The 15,753-nt window shown below is 46.0% G+C and overlaps 1 protein-coding gene across 1 annotated transcript in view; it reads right to left on the reverse strand.

Annotated features, from left to right (window-relative positions):
• The window catches only part of GPBP1 (GC-rich promoter binding protein 1), a 60,933-nt gene that overhangs the window by 16,443 nt on the left and 28,737 nt on the right, over positions 1-15,753 (reverse strand). The window contains exons 4-5 of the mRNA XM_054032244.1: positions 10,223-10,342; positions 580-703 (exon numbers count right to left, since the gene is read on the reverse strand). Coding sequence (XP_053888219.1) covers positions 580-703; positions 10,223-10,285 — 187 coding nt within the window. The 5' untranslated portion in view covers positions 10,286-10,342. The remainder of the gene's footprint in view (positions 1-579; positions 704-10,222; positions 10,343-15,753) is intronic.

Consider the following 15,753-nt stretch of genomic DNA (forward strand, 5'->3'; position numbering starts at 1 on the left):
GGGGCGGGGAGGGGTTCCGAGTGCAGAGAGAGTGGGGTTCGTCAGGAGGAGGATCTGGATATGAGGGGGTCTGAATGCAAGGGGGTTGGCTGGATGGGGGAGCAGCTCCCTCTATAGGGATCCCTCCCTCTGCAGCTGAGGAGCAATGGGTGCAGGAAGCACAGGGAGTAGTTTGCAGAGTTTCCTACAGCTGGGTAGAAACCTCAGGGTGGGTCTGACATGGCCCCAGATGTCATGCTGGGGAAGAGGAAGTCCCAGCCCAGACAGGACTAGCAGCTGAACCTGGCGCAGTGTAGGAGCCACCAGCCAGGTCTTCCCCAGTCCCACCCCCCACCCCACAGTGATTTCTCTCTCTGACAGCTGCCCTGGGCACCCAAAACATACTGCTGGGTAGGTGGCATGACCACTCTTGTGGCTTCCCTTCGCTTCCCTGTCAAAGTCAAATCTGCGGGGGACAAATGCTGCACATGCACAGTGGCGCAGAATTCCCCCAGGAGTAGTAAAAGACATTAAAGCTCTATAAAAAAGCTTATAAACACACAGCACCAACTGAGATGTTATTTAGAAACAAAATTATACCTCCATTAGGACGTCCAATACTAGGATCAAACCCATCTGAAGAGTTGTGTCGTCTGCGGTTTGCTTCATAACGATTCTCTGTCCATGATAAATTTTCAGAATGCTTTTCAAAATTCAGTGATGACTGGAAATGAGTACAAAGAGTACATTAATGAACATAAGAACGGCCATACTGGGTCAGACCAAAGCTCCATCTAGCCCAGTATCCTGTGTTCCGACAGTGGCCAATGCCAGTGCTTCAGAGGGAATGAACAGAACAGGTAATCATCAAGTGATTCATCCCGTTACCCATTCCCAGCTTTTGGCAAACAAAGGCTAGAGACACCATCCCTGCCCATCCTGGCTAATAGCCATTAATGGGCCTACTGAACTTATCCAGTTCCTTTTTGAACCCTCGAGTACTTGTGGCACCTTAGAGACGAACAAATTTATTTGGGAATAAGCTTTCGTGGGCTAAAACCTACTTCATCGGATGCCCTGTTATAGTCTAGCCTTCACAACATCCTCTGGCAAGGAGTTCCACAGGTTGACTCTGTACTGTGTGAAAATATACTTCCTTTTGTTTGTTTTAAACCTGCTGCCTATTAATTTAATTTGGTGATCCCTAGTTCTTGTGTTATGAGGAGTAAACAACACTTCCTTATTTACTTTCTCCACACCAGTCATGATTTTATACATCTTGATCATATCCCCCGTTAGTCATCTCTTTTCCAAGCTGAAGAGTCCCAGTCTTATTAATCTCACCTCATATAGAAGCAGTTCCATACCCCTAATCATTTTTGTTGCCCTTTTCCAATTCCAGTATCTGTCTTTGAGATGGGGCGACCACATCTGCATGCAGTATTCAAGGTGTGGGCATACCATGGATTTATAGACGCAATATGATATTTTCTATCTTATTATCTATTCGTTTCTAATGATTCCCAACATTGTGTTAGTTTTGACTGCCGCTGCACACTGAGTGTATGTTTTCAAAAAACTATCCACAATGACTCCAAGATCTTTGAGTGGTAACAGCTAATTTAAACCCCATCATTTTATATATATAGTTGGGATTATGTTTTCCAATGTGAATTACTTTGCATTTATCAACATTGAATTTCAGCTGCCATTCTGTTGCCCAGTCACCCAATTTTGTGAGAAACAAAACAGAATAGTCTGTTAGGATCCAATAAAACAAGCACTTTTGGTTATGAGAAGCAAAATAAAAACTTATGGGAAAGTTGACAACAGGAAGTTTCTTTAACCTCTCTCTCAATTCACCATAGGCCATGTATTATGGCAGATCCCAGATAAACTAGAAGGGAGAATGAGCAAAGATTTTTAAGTTTTTTGATTCCAGTAAAGAGCACTAGAAAACTGCTTTAAATTGAAAGTATTCAAGTAAGCCAAACCAATGCTTTTACTAACACTCATGTGACAGATATGGCAGTTTTCTCAAATATACTTGGGAAATCTTACTGAATTAAGTTTAAGTATCTTTGGGGCACATTGTATTAAATGAATGATTTATCTATTATTGTAGGCCGGGATTGTATGTAACCTCTCAAGGGGAAAATGTAACAAATGTGAGACCTGGAGGTTCAAAACTGGTACTGAACAATGGACTTTCGAATTAAAAAGTGTTAAGTGGTTTTCCTGGGGAATATCTAGGGGGGAGGTGAACGCAAATTCTTCACGTTTGATTATGCAAGAACCTAGCCTATGCAAGAAGCTATGCCCTGAGGAATGGCCCATTGTCTGCTGATCACCTGCTACATGAGGCCAAGATCAAACCCCCAAAGTGTATAAAGGAAAGACTGAACTATTCATGGTGTTCTGAGTCTGAGACAGCTATGGACTTGTAAGCATGGGGGAAACCCAGTGGTGGGTTTTGGAAGACTAACACCTACCCGAGACCAAGGTTGGCATTGGGGATGACCTCTGGTAAGCTTTCTAGCATGTGTGTAGGTTCTTTCATATGTTTTCTCTGTAATGGTTTCACCTTAAGAATAAATGTGCTTACTCAGGAAGAGCTGCGTGGTAACTTGTGACTGCTGGCAATTACACTGTTCGTACTCTTTGGAGAGAAAGTAAAGCACAGACATTGGCCTGTTCAGGCAGCCTGGCTTGCTGAGGATATCACAGCTCAGTCAAGGAATTGTGCAGCCTGGAAAAACCCTGGTCAAGAGGGAGACACAAGCAGGTCTGTGCCCAAGAGAGAGAACTGCAGCCAGAAGCCTAAAAGTGGGCTCCCTTGGTTAACCACAAAGGGGGAATATAGGTAGCATTGCCCTGACCTGTGACAGCTCATTCCTCAACAGAATGAGTAGGAGTATGCATTACATCATTTATCTTTGCTACTACTTCTACTTCGCTATGCTGCTTCTTTGATTGGCTGATTTAACATGACAGCGTTTTACTAACATGGCCTCCTAAAAATAAAGGACTTTTTTTTTTAAATTCAATTGAACTATTCAGAAACAGAAAAAAAATAAAAAAAAAATAAGAAAGGGAGCCAGAAATTTATTTTCCCCTTGACATTTTCAGCGGTTCAATCCATTATCTGTGGACTTAAAACTTCTTACACATCTAACAAAACGCAGCCACAGTGTTAGGTGGTGGGCAGGTATACACTTTTTGCAATAAAAGTAAGTAAAAAGAGAAGTTTTCATATACCACAGATACTTGGAAAGTCAGGTTAAGGAACATTTGTGTACATTTTTAAAACACGTTATGGGAGCAGCACAATACCCATTAAACAGTGATGATGGGTTTGCCATGCATCGTTAATGTCATGTTTTAGAAGTTTAGCGCCTACGCAGACTGCACAGAAAAATTTTAGGTTTTTAATTTTGCTCACTCGTTTTTACAAGACATTAATTTCTGATAAAATTATAATAAGTGGCAGAGTGACATCTCAGATGCATAAAGAAGTGTCAGTGAGGAAATTTCGAAGTTATTTTTATTCAGTGCTAGACTGTAAGTGAGACACTGAAAGCAGTAGCACTGTTTTTAAAATAAATGTTTATGGCAGTCTACTGTGTTATAGCGAAACAGACAAAACATCCAACACAGGGGAGGCAGTTAAATTACTTTTTAGAACTTCATACAAAATTCAACCCATTAAAGGGTGCCTGAACAAGGTTGCCATGTCTTTTTATAACACCACACTTATTTCTTCATGCAAGGTGTTATACAAGAGAACACTGGCAGAATTTTTCTACAAATTCCAGCTAGTATAGGAAAGGTGGAATTACCCTCCCTACATTCCTCTTGGGAGGAAAAAAGAGTGGGGGGAAAAAGGAGGGTAGAGCCATTGGTTTGTTATTGTACAGTGGAGAGGATCAGTTCCACTAAAGATTCCACTTCCTCATTTGAGAGGAGACAATCTGATTGGCTAAATTCCCTCTAAGCCAGGGATTCTCAAACTGGGGGTCGGAACCCCTCAGGGGGTCACAAGGTTCTTACATGGGGGGTCGCGAGCTGTCAGCCTCCACCCCAAACCCCGCTTTGCCTCCAGCATTTATAATGGTGTTAAATATATAAAAAGTGTTTTTAATTTATAAGGCAGGGTCACACTCAGAGGCTATGTAAAGGGGTCACCAGTACAAAAGTTTGAGAACCACTGCTCTAAGCTGTGCCGCACAGGTGCTCAGGGCTGGGGCAGAAACAGATGCCTCTCCCCCAGCCCCAGACCTGCCGCAGCAGGGAGAGGCACCCCTTCCCCGGCCCCAACCCAGCTCAGGACCTGCCGCAGCTGGGGGAGGAGCGCCCTTCCCACAACCCCAACCTGGTCCCAGGCCCAGATCTGCAGCAACCAGGGGAGGGGCGCCTCTCCCCTGGCCGTAGCAGCTCCCCATCTGGCCTGGAATATGGCTTTAAGCAGGGGTGGAGACATCGTTGTGGAATTCTTGGGGGAGGGACTAGAGCTTAGAGAAATCAGACTGTCCCCCCCCAGAAATCCCAATATTGGACCTTTTTCCTGTCCCAAATGAAAGGAGTAGGAGGGAGCGCAGGCTGCCCCTCGCTCTGCAGAGGTTCCAGCCAGCATTGGTGGGAGGCAGTGCTGCTCTACGCTGCTCTTGAGAGGGGCAGTACCTGACAGGCCCAGCCCAGCCCAAGGTTGCAGCCTGTCAGCGGAATAATGCAGGCATCACAGTGCCTTCGGATTGCACTTTCCAGCCCTGTTCTGTGAACTGTCACTAATAAGGCCTTGATCCTGCAAACACTCACCATCCAGCACAGCGCACAGCCACTGACCCCAAGGGGGCTGCACATCTGGAAGCACCCAGACGTGGGTAGGGCTCAGGTGACGCCCAGGTTTGTGCTGGCCCATTGCATAGAGCAGACTCTTACCCTCTGCCTGATGGTGGCTGTAGAAGCTACTTGTGATGCTCCCAACAGTGATGCAAGAGTGGGAGCACCACCCTCAGGTGCCCCTCCCCCTCTCCCGGCCCCAACCAGTCCCAGCCTGGACCTGCTGCAGCTGGAGGAAGAGGTGCCTCTCCCCCCCAGCTCAGGTGCTGCTGCGGGGAGAGAGAGCGCGAGCTGTGGGGAGTCCTCTCTCTGCACCATAGCCCCAGGGCAGCCTGCAACCCAATCCCCACATCCCCAGCCCCACCCCAGAGCCCAACCCCCCAGCTGGACTCCTCACCCCCCTGCATCCCAACCCTCTGCCCCAGCCCTGGCCCCCTCATCCTGGCCCCACCCCAGAGCCTGCACCCTCAGTCCCCAGCACCCCAACCCTCTGCCACAGCCCCCTCAGCTCCACCCCGCCACATGAATTTTGTTATGTGCACCAATATGGAGGTGATGTCTGTTTGGGCCACTTTAAGCCTCCAGAATCAGAGGTCTCTAGGCACACTCTTGCATGCATGCTATTATGTTCTCAATCAGATTACCCAACTGTCATTCCTCATCTGGAGGACTGTGTCCAGTTTTAGGCCCCACACTACAAGAAGGATGTGGAAACATTAGAAAGAGTCCAGCAGAGGGCAACAAAAATGAATAGGGGGCTGGAGCACATGATTTATGAGGAGAGGCTGAGGGAACTGGGATTGTTTAGTCTACAGAAGAGAAGAATGAGGGGGGATTTGATAGCTGCTTTCAACCACCTGAAAGGGGGTTCCAAAGAGGATGATCTAGACTGTTCTCAGTGGTAGCAGATGATAGAACAAGGAGTAATGGTCTCAAGTTGCAGTGGGGGAGGTTTAGGTTGGATATTAGGAAACTTTTTCACTAGGAGGGTGGTGAAGCACTGGAATGGATTACCTAGGGAGGTGGGGGGGAAGAGGGGGAAATCGATCTAAGTTACGCAACTTTAGCTATGTGAATAACGTAGCTGAAGTCGACGTACTTAGATCAACTCACTGTGGTGACTTCACCGCAGTGAGTCGACTGCTGCCGCTCCCCCGTCGACTCTGCCTGTGCCTCTCATCGAGCTGGAGTGCAGGAGTCAACGGGAGAGTGCTCGAGGATCGGTTTATCACGTCTAGACTAGACGCGATAAATCGATCCCCAATGAACCGATCTCTGCCCACTGAAGACATACCCTTAAAGGTTTTTAAGGTCAGGCTTGACAAAGCCCTGGCTGGGATGATTTAGTTGGGGATTGGTCCGGCTTTGAGCAGAGGGTTGGACTAGATGACCTCCTGAGGTCCTTTCCAACCCTGATATTCTATGATTCTAAGGCAATTTGGGTAGCTCCACACAAAACTGGTAATTTTTTGTGCAAGTAACTAGTTTGCTGACTAAAAATCAGAAGCACAACTGTCCACATTTCTGCATGCCTAACTTTCTGAAATTCAAATCCAAAACTGCTAATATTGGCAACAAGCTTTAATTTTCTTAAATCAGGTAAACAATAGAGGCAGCCACGACCAAGTTTTGAAGTTTGGAGTTTTTCTAGAAAAATTTCTAATTCAAACCTGGAACTCCCTTCCCAACACCACCTACAATGCTTCCTCCCTGTTTTCCTTAAAATACTCTCTCAAAACTCACTTCAAGCTTGCCTGAAAACAGTGAAATTCAATCAAGCCAATGATGATCAAACTTTTTTTGGAACCACCTAGATGCATACATTCACCTCCCACACAACCATACACTTACCTTGTGCACTGTATTAACCATTCGATTCCCCAGAATCAACTTTCAATTAAATGTAGTGTCTAGCTCAGTGGTCTCCAACCTTTTTACACCCAAAATCACTTTTTGAATTTAAGGGCAACCCAGGATCTACCCCGTCCCTTCCCCAAATCTCCACCCACTCCATGCCCCCCCCGGTCTCCCCCACCCTCACTCACTTTCACCAGGCTGGGGCAAGGGATTGGGGTTCGTGAGGGGGTGCGGGCTCTGGGCTGGGGCCAAGGGGTTCGCAATGTGGGAGGAGGCTCTGGGCTGAGGCAGGGGTGCAGGAGGGGGTGAGGGATGCAAGCTCTGTGAGGGGTGCAGGAGGGGGCTCCGGGCTGGGGCAGAGTGTTTGGAGGCAGGAGGGGGTACGGGGGCTGGCTCCAAGGGGAGTGGTCAGGGCTGGGGTACAGAAGGGGATTCTGGGTGCAGGAGGTGGTATGGAGTGCTGGTTCCAGGAGGGGGCTCAGGGTTGGGGATACGGCCTCCCGCCAGACAGCACTTACTGTAGGCGGCTCCCGGTTGGTGGCGCATCGAGGCTAAGGCAGATTGCCTGCCTACCCTGGCCTCACGCCACTCCTGGAAAGGGCCAATGCCCCTCTGCGGCCTCTGGGATGGTGGCTGGGGGACATGTGGCTCTGAGCGCTGCCCCTCTTTGCAGGCACCGCCCCCAAAGCTCTCATTGGTCACAGTTCCCTATTCTCAGCCAATGGGAACTATGGGGATAGTGCTTGCAGGCAGGAGCAACGCACCGAGAAACCCTGTCATCCGTCCCCCCTAGGGCCATCCTTGCCCTGCTACACCACCGAAGATCGCGATCAGTGGGAGAGTCCCCAGGATCGACCAGTCGATTGCGATTGACGGGTTGGGGACCACTGGTCTAGCTGTTATGGTTGTGCCAAAAACCTTGAAAACCTGAACCAAGCGTAACCAATGCAAAGATGTCAGAGTCTGCAGACAGGCTGAAAAAAATAGTTCTAAAATGTTAAAGGAAAGGAGAGGGAGGACCTAATGAAGATCTATAATCTACCCTGAGTAGCTACTTGTTTTGGTACCACAAGTGGCTAGGCATGGGAGAATACCACCAATTTTTGTTTTTCCACCCCCAGTCAAGAAGCAGCCATGGCCAAGCAGGGCATCTGAGCTCCACTAAGGAGCCCAATAAAGCTCACAAGTGTATTCAAACCTCAGTAAGCGAGACCGAAGCCCAGCAAGCATTCACCGTAAAATCTGAAAAAGTACATCCTCATTCTGGAGTCTCAAGTGGAGGGGAACTCTGCTGCTCCCCTCCCCCATGTGACCTCTAAACAATACAGGTGTCCTATTTATTGGTGAAACATTACAACCAATAAAAAGCCATAGCTGAGGGATAATGTTAAAAATGTTTGGGAAAGCAAGAAAACTATTCCGCTTCCAGAATTATAAACTGAACCTTGGAACAGCCTGCCAGGAAATATCTTTTCATCACCAGGGGGAGCTGCATTTGTTGTATTACTGATAACCAGTACAGGCAGACACAGCAATTGTAGAAGGCAGCTTCATGTCTCATTTATACAGTCACACAGAGAGCTTGTAATACTGCATTTAACTGAACTTAGTTAAAGGAATTTGATTTTTTTCTGTCCATTGGGCCTTTCACCCTTGGCATTCAAATAAAGAATGTGGTAATATACATGAGAGTCACAAGCCTCTACTCAAATTATTAAATGTACAGTAGTTATCAGATAATAGAGCTTGGCTGAGAGACAACCTGGTTCATCTAAAGACAAGTAAGGAGTAAATATAAACTCAATATGTTTCTCCAAATAGCTCAAAAGTTCCTTTCGCTGTGCAATTAACTCTTCAGTGTGTTTTAACAATAAACTCCTTAACTGGCTAAATATTAATGGCCCTTCTATTTAAAAGAAACGGTCAGTCCCATGTAAAAAAAGTTATAAAGCTATAAAGATTTAATATACAAGTTCAAACAATAAGTTTCTAATTTGTTGAAATTAATTTGTGCATATACTAAGTCAGGCAGTTCACATTTTCACCACACGATGGCACTAACGCGCTGTCAAGCTTGTGTTGGAGACAAAAGTAACCGTTTTGTAATCATCAGGATCTCTATTGTTAATATCTGAAAATTGAGACGTTATCTGGCACTCCATTCTTTCAGCAAAGAGAAACAAAACTGATATTCAACAACATGGGAGAAGAAAGCTTGTTGCTTAATACGAAGTAATATGGTAGTCTTGCAAAAATCATTAAAGTTTTCCTGCCTAGGTATAAAAAATTCTTTACTGAACTGTTGTTGGTTTCTTTTTTTTTTTTTTGGGGGGGGGGGGGGGCGCAGAAAGGTCGGGAGGGGCAGCTGGGGGGGGGGGGTGCGGGCGGAGGGAAAGACAATAACAATCTATCATCCTCAAAAAGAAACTCCCACCAATAGGTCAGGTCACATTTAGCCTAGCTGGAACATGGATCATGCATATTCAGACAATGTTCACAGAATCCTGACTTCTTGGTGTTGGGTTCTCCCAGTGCTAAATGCATTTTGTATTAGTACTCAGGTTAGCTATTAAGTAAAGAGGTTTCTGACAATGATGCATTAGCTAGAAAAAAAAAAGTACTGCCAACAGGTACTGGTGAAAAAAGCTTTGGTTCTTCAGAAAGAGCTTAAACAGAACCTACGCTAAACACATCTAGTTTAAGTGATCATACTTGTAGCATTAGATAGAGATGTTCACAAGCCGCAAAGTCGCTATCAAACTTTCTCCAAATCCAGGGTGTTTGAATTCCTGAGGATCTATTTTCTTTATAAAAACCGTAATTAGAAATTAATTGACACCAAAGGAGCTTGAAAGTCCTGGAATCTGAAGGACCTTGACACTATAGCTCACCATAAAGCATCAGAGAAGAGTTCAAATCTGCCGTAACAAAATACTAAATAAAGATCTTGTTTATAAGCAATTAGAAGGTGAGAGATCTGGATCTGTACCTCTTGCTAATCTGTACTTTTGGTTTCAAACTAAGAGCTACCTGAGTGACTGCTCTGCGTACGTGGCTGCCTATACAGAAATCTGGAAGTTGGGATCAGAAGTGGAAGATGTGGTTATATTTAGACAAATAAACCTTCCTGTTCCTAAATTTTATGTTCTCATCCTAAATCCAGTATTGAACATTGCATAAAGACCATAACATGGAAAGCAGCCTGTAAATAAAGGGTGCAAGGTCCACAGAATACATTCCACCTTACCTTTTTTTTTTTTTTTAATTATTTAATGACTTTACAACAGGGGAATTTGAAGTCACATGATTACTATGCAACAGTCATTGTTATGAAAGAGAAAACTCAGATATAAAAGGCTGAACACTAGAGTAGATTTCAGTGATGCCAGAAACCTGGCTTTTTCACTCGAAGTTGCTACTTCATAATGACAACAAGTACACCAACAGAGGGTGCTAAAAATAAATATCTTTACAAGTATAATAGAGGCTACTTTTTAAAATTTCTTAGGCTATCCTTGTATATTCAGAAGGACTCCAGAAAAGGTACCTTTGTTGATGATGGCGGAGTAGGAAAATTAAGCCAGGCTGGAGCAAAGTCATGCTGCGCCATTTAGGTCCAGTCTCTCCAAATCGGTGAAACAAGGCTTCAGCACCTCATGGCAAGTCTCTGTCATTGGCAAAGAAAGTTGATACATTTTAGACTTGTATCTTAACAGTATGATGCATAATTTTGTCTTATATCCAACCATGCCTCAATTTTCTGATACGACTTTCAAGAACAAATCTACCCACAACCCCGTAATATCAGAGTTCCTCAAACACTAGTAACTGCTCTCCCAACACCTGTGAAGTAGGTAAGACACAAACCAAGTAACTTGCCCAAGGTCAGAAAGGAAATCTGTGACAGTCAGCTCCTACATCCCGGTTCAAGACCATCCTTCCTCTTAATTATAGAAACTCAGATTTGAAAAATGCTTTAAGCCTCTAAATCCATATTTAGACATCTAATAAAGTGGCTTGATATTCAGAGCTGAGAAGCACCCAACATTCTCACTAGAGCCAACGGAAATTGTGGAAGCTCAGCTCTTCTAAAAGGCAGGCCCCTTACTCAAGTATTCTAGAATTAAGTATCTCTGGCTTTGTAAGAATTACAATTTTACCGCAGTAGAGTAACCCTTTCAATAACTTCTCATTAGAATTTTCTCAATAGAAGTTAAATATAAAGTTTGTGGAGATTATTCCTTTTGATTATACAAAAATTTACTGTCAAATAAAGACCATGAGATACTAAAATTAAATTATAACAATCAACTACATACCCCATGTATTTTTTTACTCCCGAATTAGCTAATTAGCAACTACAGAAAGAACACACACTTTAACATGTATTAATTGAGAGCACAGAATTGTATTTTTGTACTATTTCATGATTCAAACATTTGCCATTTAAAGTGACTCAATGTTTGAGTATTTGCAAATGTGAGAAAGTACAAGAGTTTGAATAAAGTACTGGAGAAAAAAAGTTTCAAGATAGTTCCTAAAATGAACAAAAGTATTTACAAATAGGTATATTTTTAGTTGATTTAGTAAATTAGTGGCTAAGGGCTTGTCTACACTTACAAAGCTAAGTTCCTGCAGCAGTGAGGACACTACCTATGCCAACAAGAGGGGTTCTCCCAATGTATAAGTACTCCACCTCCCCAAGAGGGGCTAGGTAGATTGACTGAAGTGTCCTGTCAACCTACTGCTGTCTATACCAGGGGCTAGGTCCGTTTAACTGTGTTGCTGTGAATTTGTGCAATGTAGTTATACTTATCTAATTTCCTAGTGTAGACCTGGCCTCAGTTGCTATGTCCCAATGCTTGTGCAAGAAATTGAACAGGTTTGGGGCTTAGACAAAATTGCTGATCCCCAGAGATGTACCTTGCATTAGAAAAAAATATGTACTGCCCAGCATAGCAGGCTGATAGCAACCTCTGGTTGCAGGACAAAGGCCATATAAATAAATAAATAAATAAAATCAGCCAGAGCAGAATTAGGACTGGGCTGCTGAAAGATGGAAAAAACTTTCCTCCCTCAGGATCACAACTCAGAGATCTGGAAATCCTGCTTTACATCACATTACACTCTACAAACAACTAAACATCAAGCAAACACTAGACACAATAGCATACTACCTAGCATATGGCCAATAACTGAACTGCATCAGGAAATGGGATAGAAAAGACAACGTGCTAACATCTTAGGTTAACAGAGCTGCTGGATGTGTGTCCTGGAACTAAGAGTGTGCAAGCTTTAGTTAAAAACTGATCTTTTATGTCATTCTAAATATGTTCTGTTGGAGATTTAAACAGAAAAAAAGTTAAATGAATGTTTGCTCATGCACTGGAATATTAGGGCACCAAATGAACGTCTGAGTTTACTCACTATTCAGTACAACAGTGACAGGATATTAATTTTCAAGTTAAAAACAGAATTTAGAGTATTATTCTTTGACATCTAAAACTACTAACCACAAACTATTATATTCTATATCAATATATGTACAGAAAATAATTTTAGGAGAATGTAATCAAGGTATTTTGGGAAAAAAATTAGACATGAAAATTGCTGGTGGCAGGGGAGAGGCATTTTAGGAGGTAGAGAAGTGGGGAAGGGGCAGAATAGGGGTCAGAAGTTTGGGGCTTCACCAAGGGGAAAAAGATAATTGGGGATGGGTGAGGGGTTGGAGGACTCAGGTGGCTGGCAGGCAGTAAGTGGGGAAGTAAAGAACAGGGACACCCGTCAGCCCCACATTCTACTTGTGCATGCCAGGATCTGGGGAGTCTTAAGCCCCTCTCCCTATCCCCTATGTGAGCTGGGATATGGAGGGGCCTTTCCTCTCCAGGAGTGCCTCAGCTCACCCCTCCCCCTATGCGTATGCCAAGATCTGGGGACCCCTGGCTATCTATTGGGGTCTAACCCCCCTCATGGCCCTTCATGTGAGCCACATTGGGGGGGGGGAACAGGGGCTTGCCTTTTGGCAGGGGTTCTGAGCCCCTCTCCCTATCCCTCTCAGGTAAAGTGTAATCTGTCCCCCAGGGGAGTCTGAGCCCTGCTCCCTACCCTACCATGTGTATCAGGATCTGCAGGGGCCCTGGACCCTCTCCATCTGTGGGTGCCTGACCCCACCTCCATCATGTGAGCCAGGTTTGGGGTGAGCTTGCTCACTTACTGCAGGGGTCTGAGCCCCGCTCTGTACTCCCATGTGAGCCAGGATCTAGGAAGCCTGCCCCTCTGTATCGTAAGCTTAGGCCTTGTCTACACTACAAAGTTTTGTCGGCAAAAGATACCTTTTGCCAACAAAACAGGAGAGATGTACACACTATAAAGCTACTTTTGGCGGCAAAACTGTTGTTTTGCAGATAAAATAAAACCACCTCAATGAGAGGCATAAAGATTTTTGCTGCAAAGTTAAAGCAACGAAGCATCAGTGTAGACACTGCTGTTTGTTTTGTCGACAGAACTGGCTTCCCACAGTACCCCAGGACGCATGCCGTGACTGCTCTGCTCACTGTTTTGATCTCTGCTGCCCTTCAGGCATACGCCCCTCCCCTCTCAAAGCTCGGGAAGTATCTGACAGCTGGGCATGCTGCTCCCTTTGGGGAGCAAAGAGCAAATCATTCACGTGGAAGGAATGCTCCTATTCCGTCCTGCACTAGGAACGGCAGGCAGACGGCTGCTGCAGGGAAGGGGAGGAGGGGGATGGGACTGCTGTGCTGCTTTGACATTCCTCAGCATGGAGAGCTCACCAAGCTGCTCAGGAGGCTGTGGGAGAACACAGAGGTAACCACAGAACTATAGGCAGGCAGGGCAGGCTGCTTCGGGAGAGTGCGCGCAGAGCACTGCCCGGGGCTGACCTGCGGGGGTGTCCCCCACCTCAGCATAGGTCAGTCAGCCTGCTCTCTCCCCTGCCCCAAACACACCACTCTCCTCTCCCTCACCCCCACACTGCAGTTGAAAAAGCGGCTGACAATCTACAGGTCTGTCACATCTTTGCACGATTTCAGCTTTACGTGGTCAGCAAAAACAAAACAAAAAACAAAAAACAAAAAAAGAAAAACCATTTTAATACTGTACCCGTAGTGTGGGCGACTCCGCCCGCCATTACACTCAATGTAATTTTGACTATATGCGATTTTCGCTTTACACGCTGACTGAGGAACGTAACCCCCAGCGTAAGATGCGACAGACCTGTACTGGGATGTACCTGGAAGGATGGGATTAAGAAACCTACATCATGTAACGCTGTACCTGCCCCATTAGGCACTGCAAACCCTTCCCGAAGACCCTGCGGCCAGTTGCACAGTGGGATAGCTACAACAGTGCACTGCTCTCTGTGCCGATGCATCCACACTAACAGCTCTTGCACTCCGCTGACATACGGATCTCGTGTGGACATGCAACAGCGCTTTTAATTAAAGCGGCATAACTTTTGCCAACAAAGCTTTGTAGTGTAGACCAGCCCTCAGAGAATGCACCAAGAGCACTGCTGACCCTGAGGTGCGGAACTGAGAATGGGCTGGGCGTACATGACTTAAAGAAAATCTACAGCACCTGGAGTGAGGTGTGGGGAGGAAGAACAGCAACACTCTCTGGCCTTAGCTACACTTGCAAGTTACAGCGCAATAAAGCAACCGAAGGCGCCCTAGCTCACTCCCCCCCCCCCCCCCCCCGGAGCGCTGTGGCATCAGTGTGAACAAGGTGTTGCGTTACTGCGCTGTGATCAGCCTCCGGAAGCTTCCCATAATCCCCGTAAGTGGCCACTCACTGTTGTTGTGAAATCGGGTGCAGAAATGCCCTTTCAAAGCCCATTTCTGAGATGCCAGCTGCTTATCAGTTCTGAGAAAAAGCAAACATTTACTGTTTGCTTTGAGCGAGAGAGAGAGAGAGAGAGGGGCAGGGGGGAGCAGGGTCTGAACTTACAAGACAGCATGCTGACACTCAGCACCCTAAAAACCCTCTCTCTCTCCCCCCACATACACACAACACACTCCCTGTCACACTCCACCCCCATCCCACTCCTGTTTGAAAAGCACATTGCAGTCACTTGCATGCTGGGATAGCTATTCATAATGCACTGCTCCCAATGCCGCTGCAAGTGCCGCAAATGTGGCCGGCCAGTGTGCTTGAAGCTGTCAGTGTGACCAGACTGCAGCACTTTCCCTACTGCGCTCTACGGCCTTGGCTATACTCAGGGGTGTGAAAACGCCCCTCTCCCCCCCCCCCCCCCCCCCCCCCCGAGTGCAGCGCTGTAAAGCGCCAGTGTAATCAGAGCCTGCAGTGCTGCACGCTCGCTTGCAGTGCTGCAAGCTATACCCTTCGGAGAGGTGGAGTACATACAGCGCTGCAAGAGAGCTCTCGCAGCGCTGGCGGCGCGACTACATTCGCGCTTCACAGCGCTGCCGCGGCAGTGCTGGGAAGTCCTGAGTGTAGCCAAGGCCTACATCTGCAAGTGCAGCCATACCCTCTGACATGAATGGAGCAGTTACACATCTGAGAACTATTGTTTCAGGCTGTATTCATCTCTTTGAGGAGTCCTCATTCATACGGAAAACCCACTTCACACCTCTCTGAGCCTCCTATGCTGCTGATGGATATGAAGAGCTGTGTGCTACACCCACCAAGAGTATGGGAGGTGGGGGGAGGGGCAAATACAGACTTGCCAAGTAGGGCACAGAATACAGCTCATTTTCAGAAAATTGTGGTAGCTCTTAAAAGGGAAAGCCTGATTCCAAGGCCTGATCCAGCTGGAAATCTGGGTACACCACCACATATACCGGGGAGAGGAGGAGGAGGAGGAGGAGGAGGATTAGATAAAATAGTGTGGTGGGGGGCCAGCTGGGATAACTGCCAGACTGGATGAGGCAGGGCTGGTTATTGGGGCTGAGCAGAAGGGGGAAATGGCTATAGGGCCAGGCTCAGTAATCCACTCAACTGCATGTTATCTACAACTCCTACTAACAAGTTCTCCTTCTGTTTAAAAAAAACAAACCTAAGAAACTAAATGGCAAATAACTTTGTATTTCCTGGTTTTCT

The sequence above is a fragment of the Malaclemys terrapin genome, chromosome 6, assembly GCF_027887155.1.
Source record: "Malaclemys terrapin pileata isolate rMalTer1 chromosome 6, rMalTer1.hap1, whole genome shotgun sequence".
Classification (NCBI taxonomy): domain Eukaryota; kingdom Metazoa; phylum Chordata; order Testudines; family Emydidae; genus Malaclemys; species Malaclemys terrapin.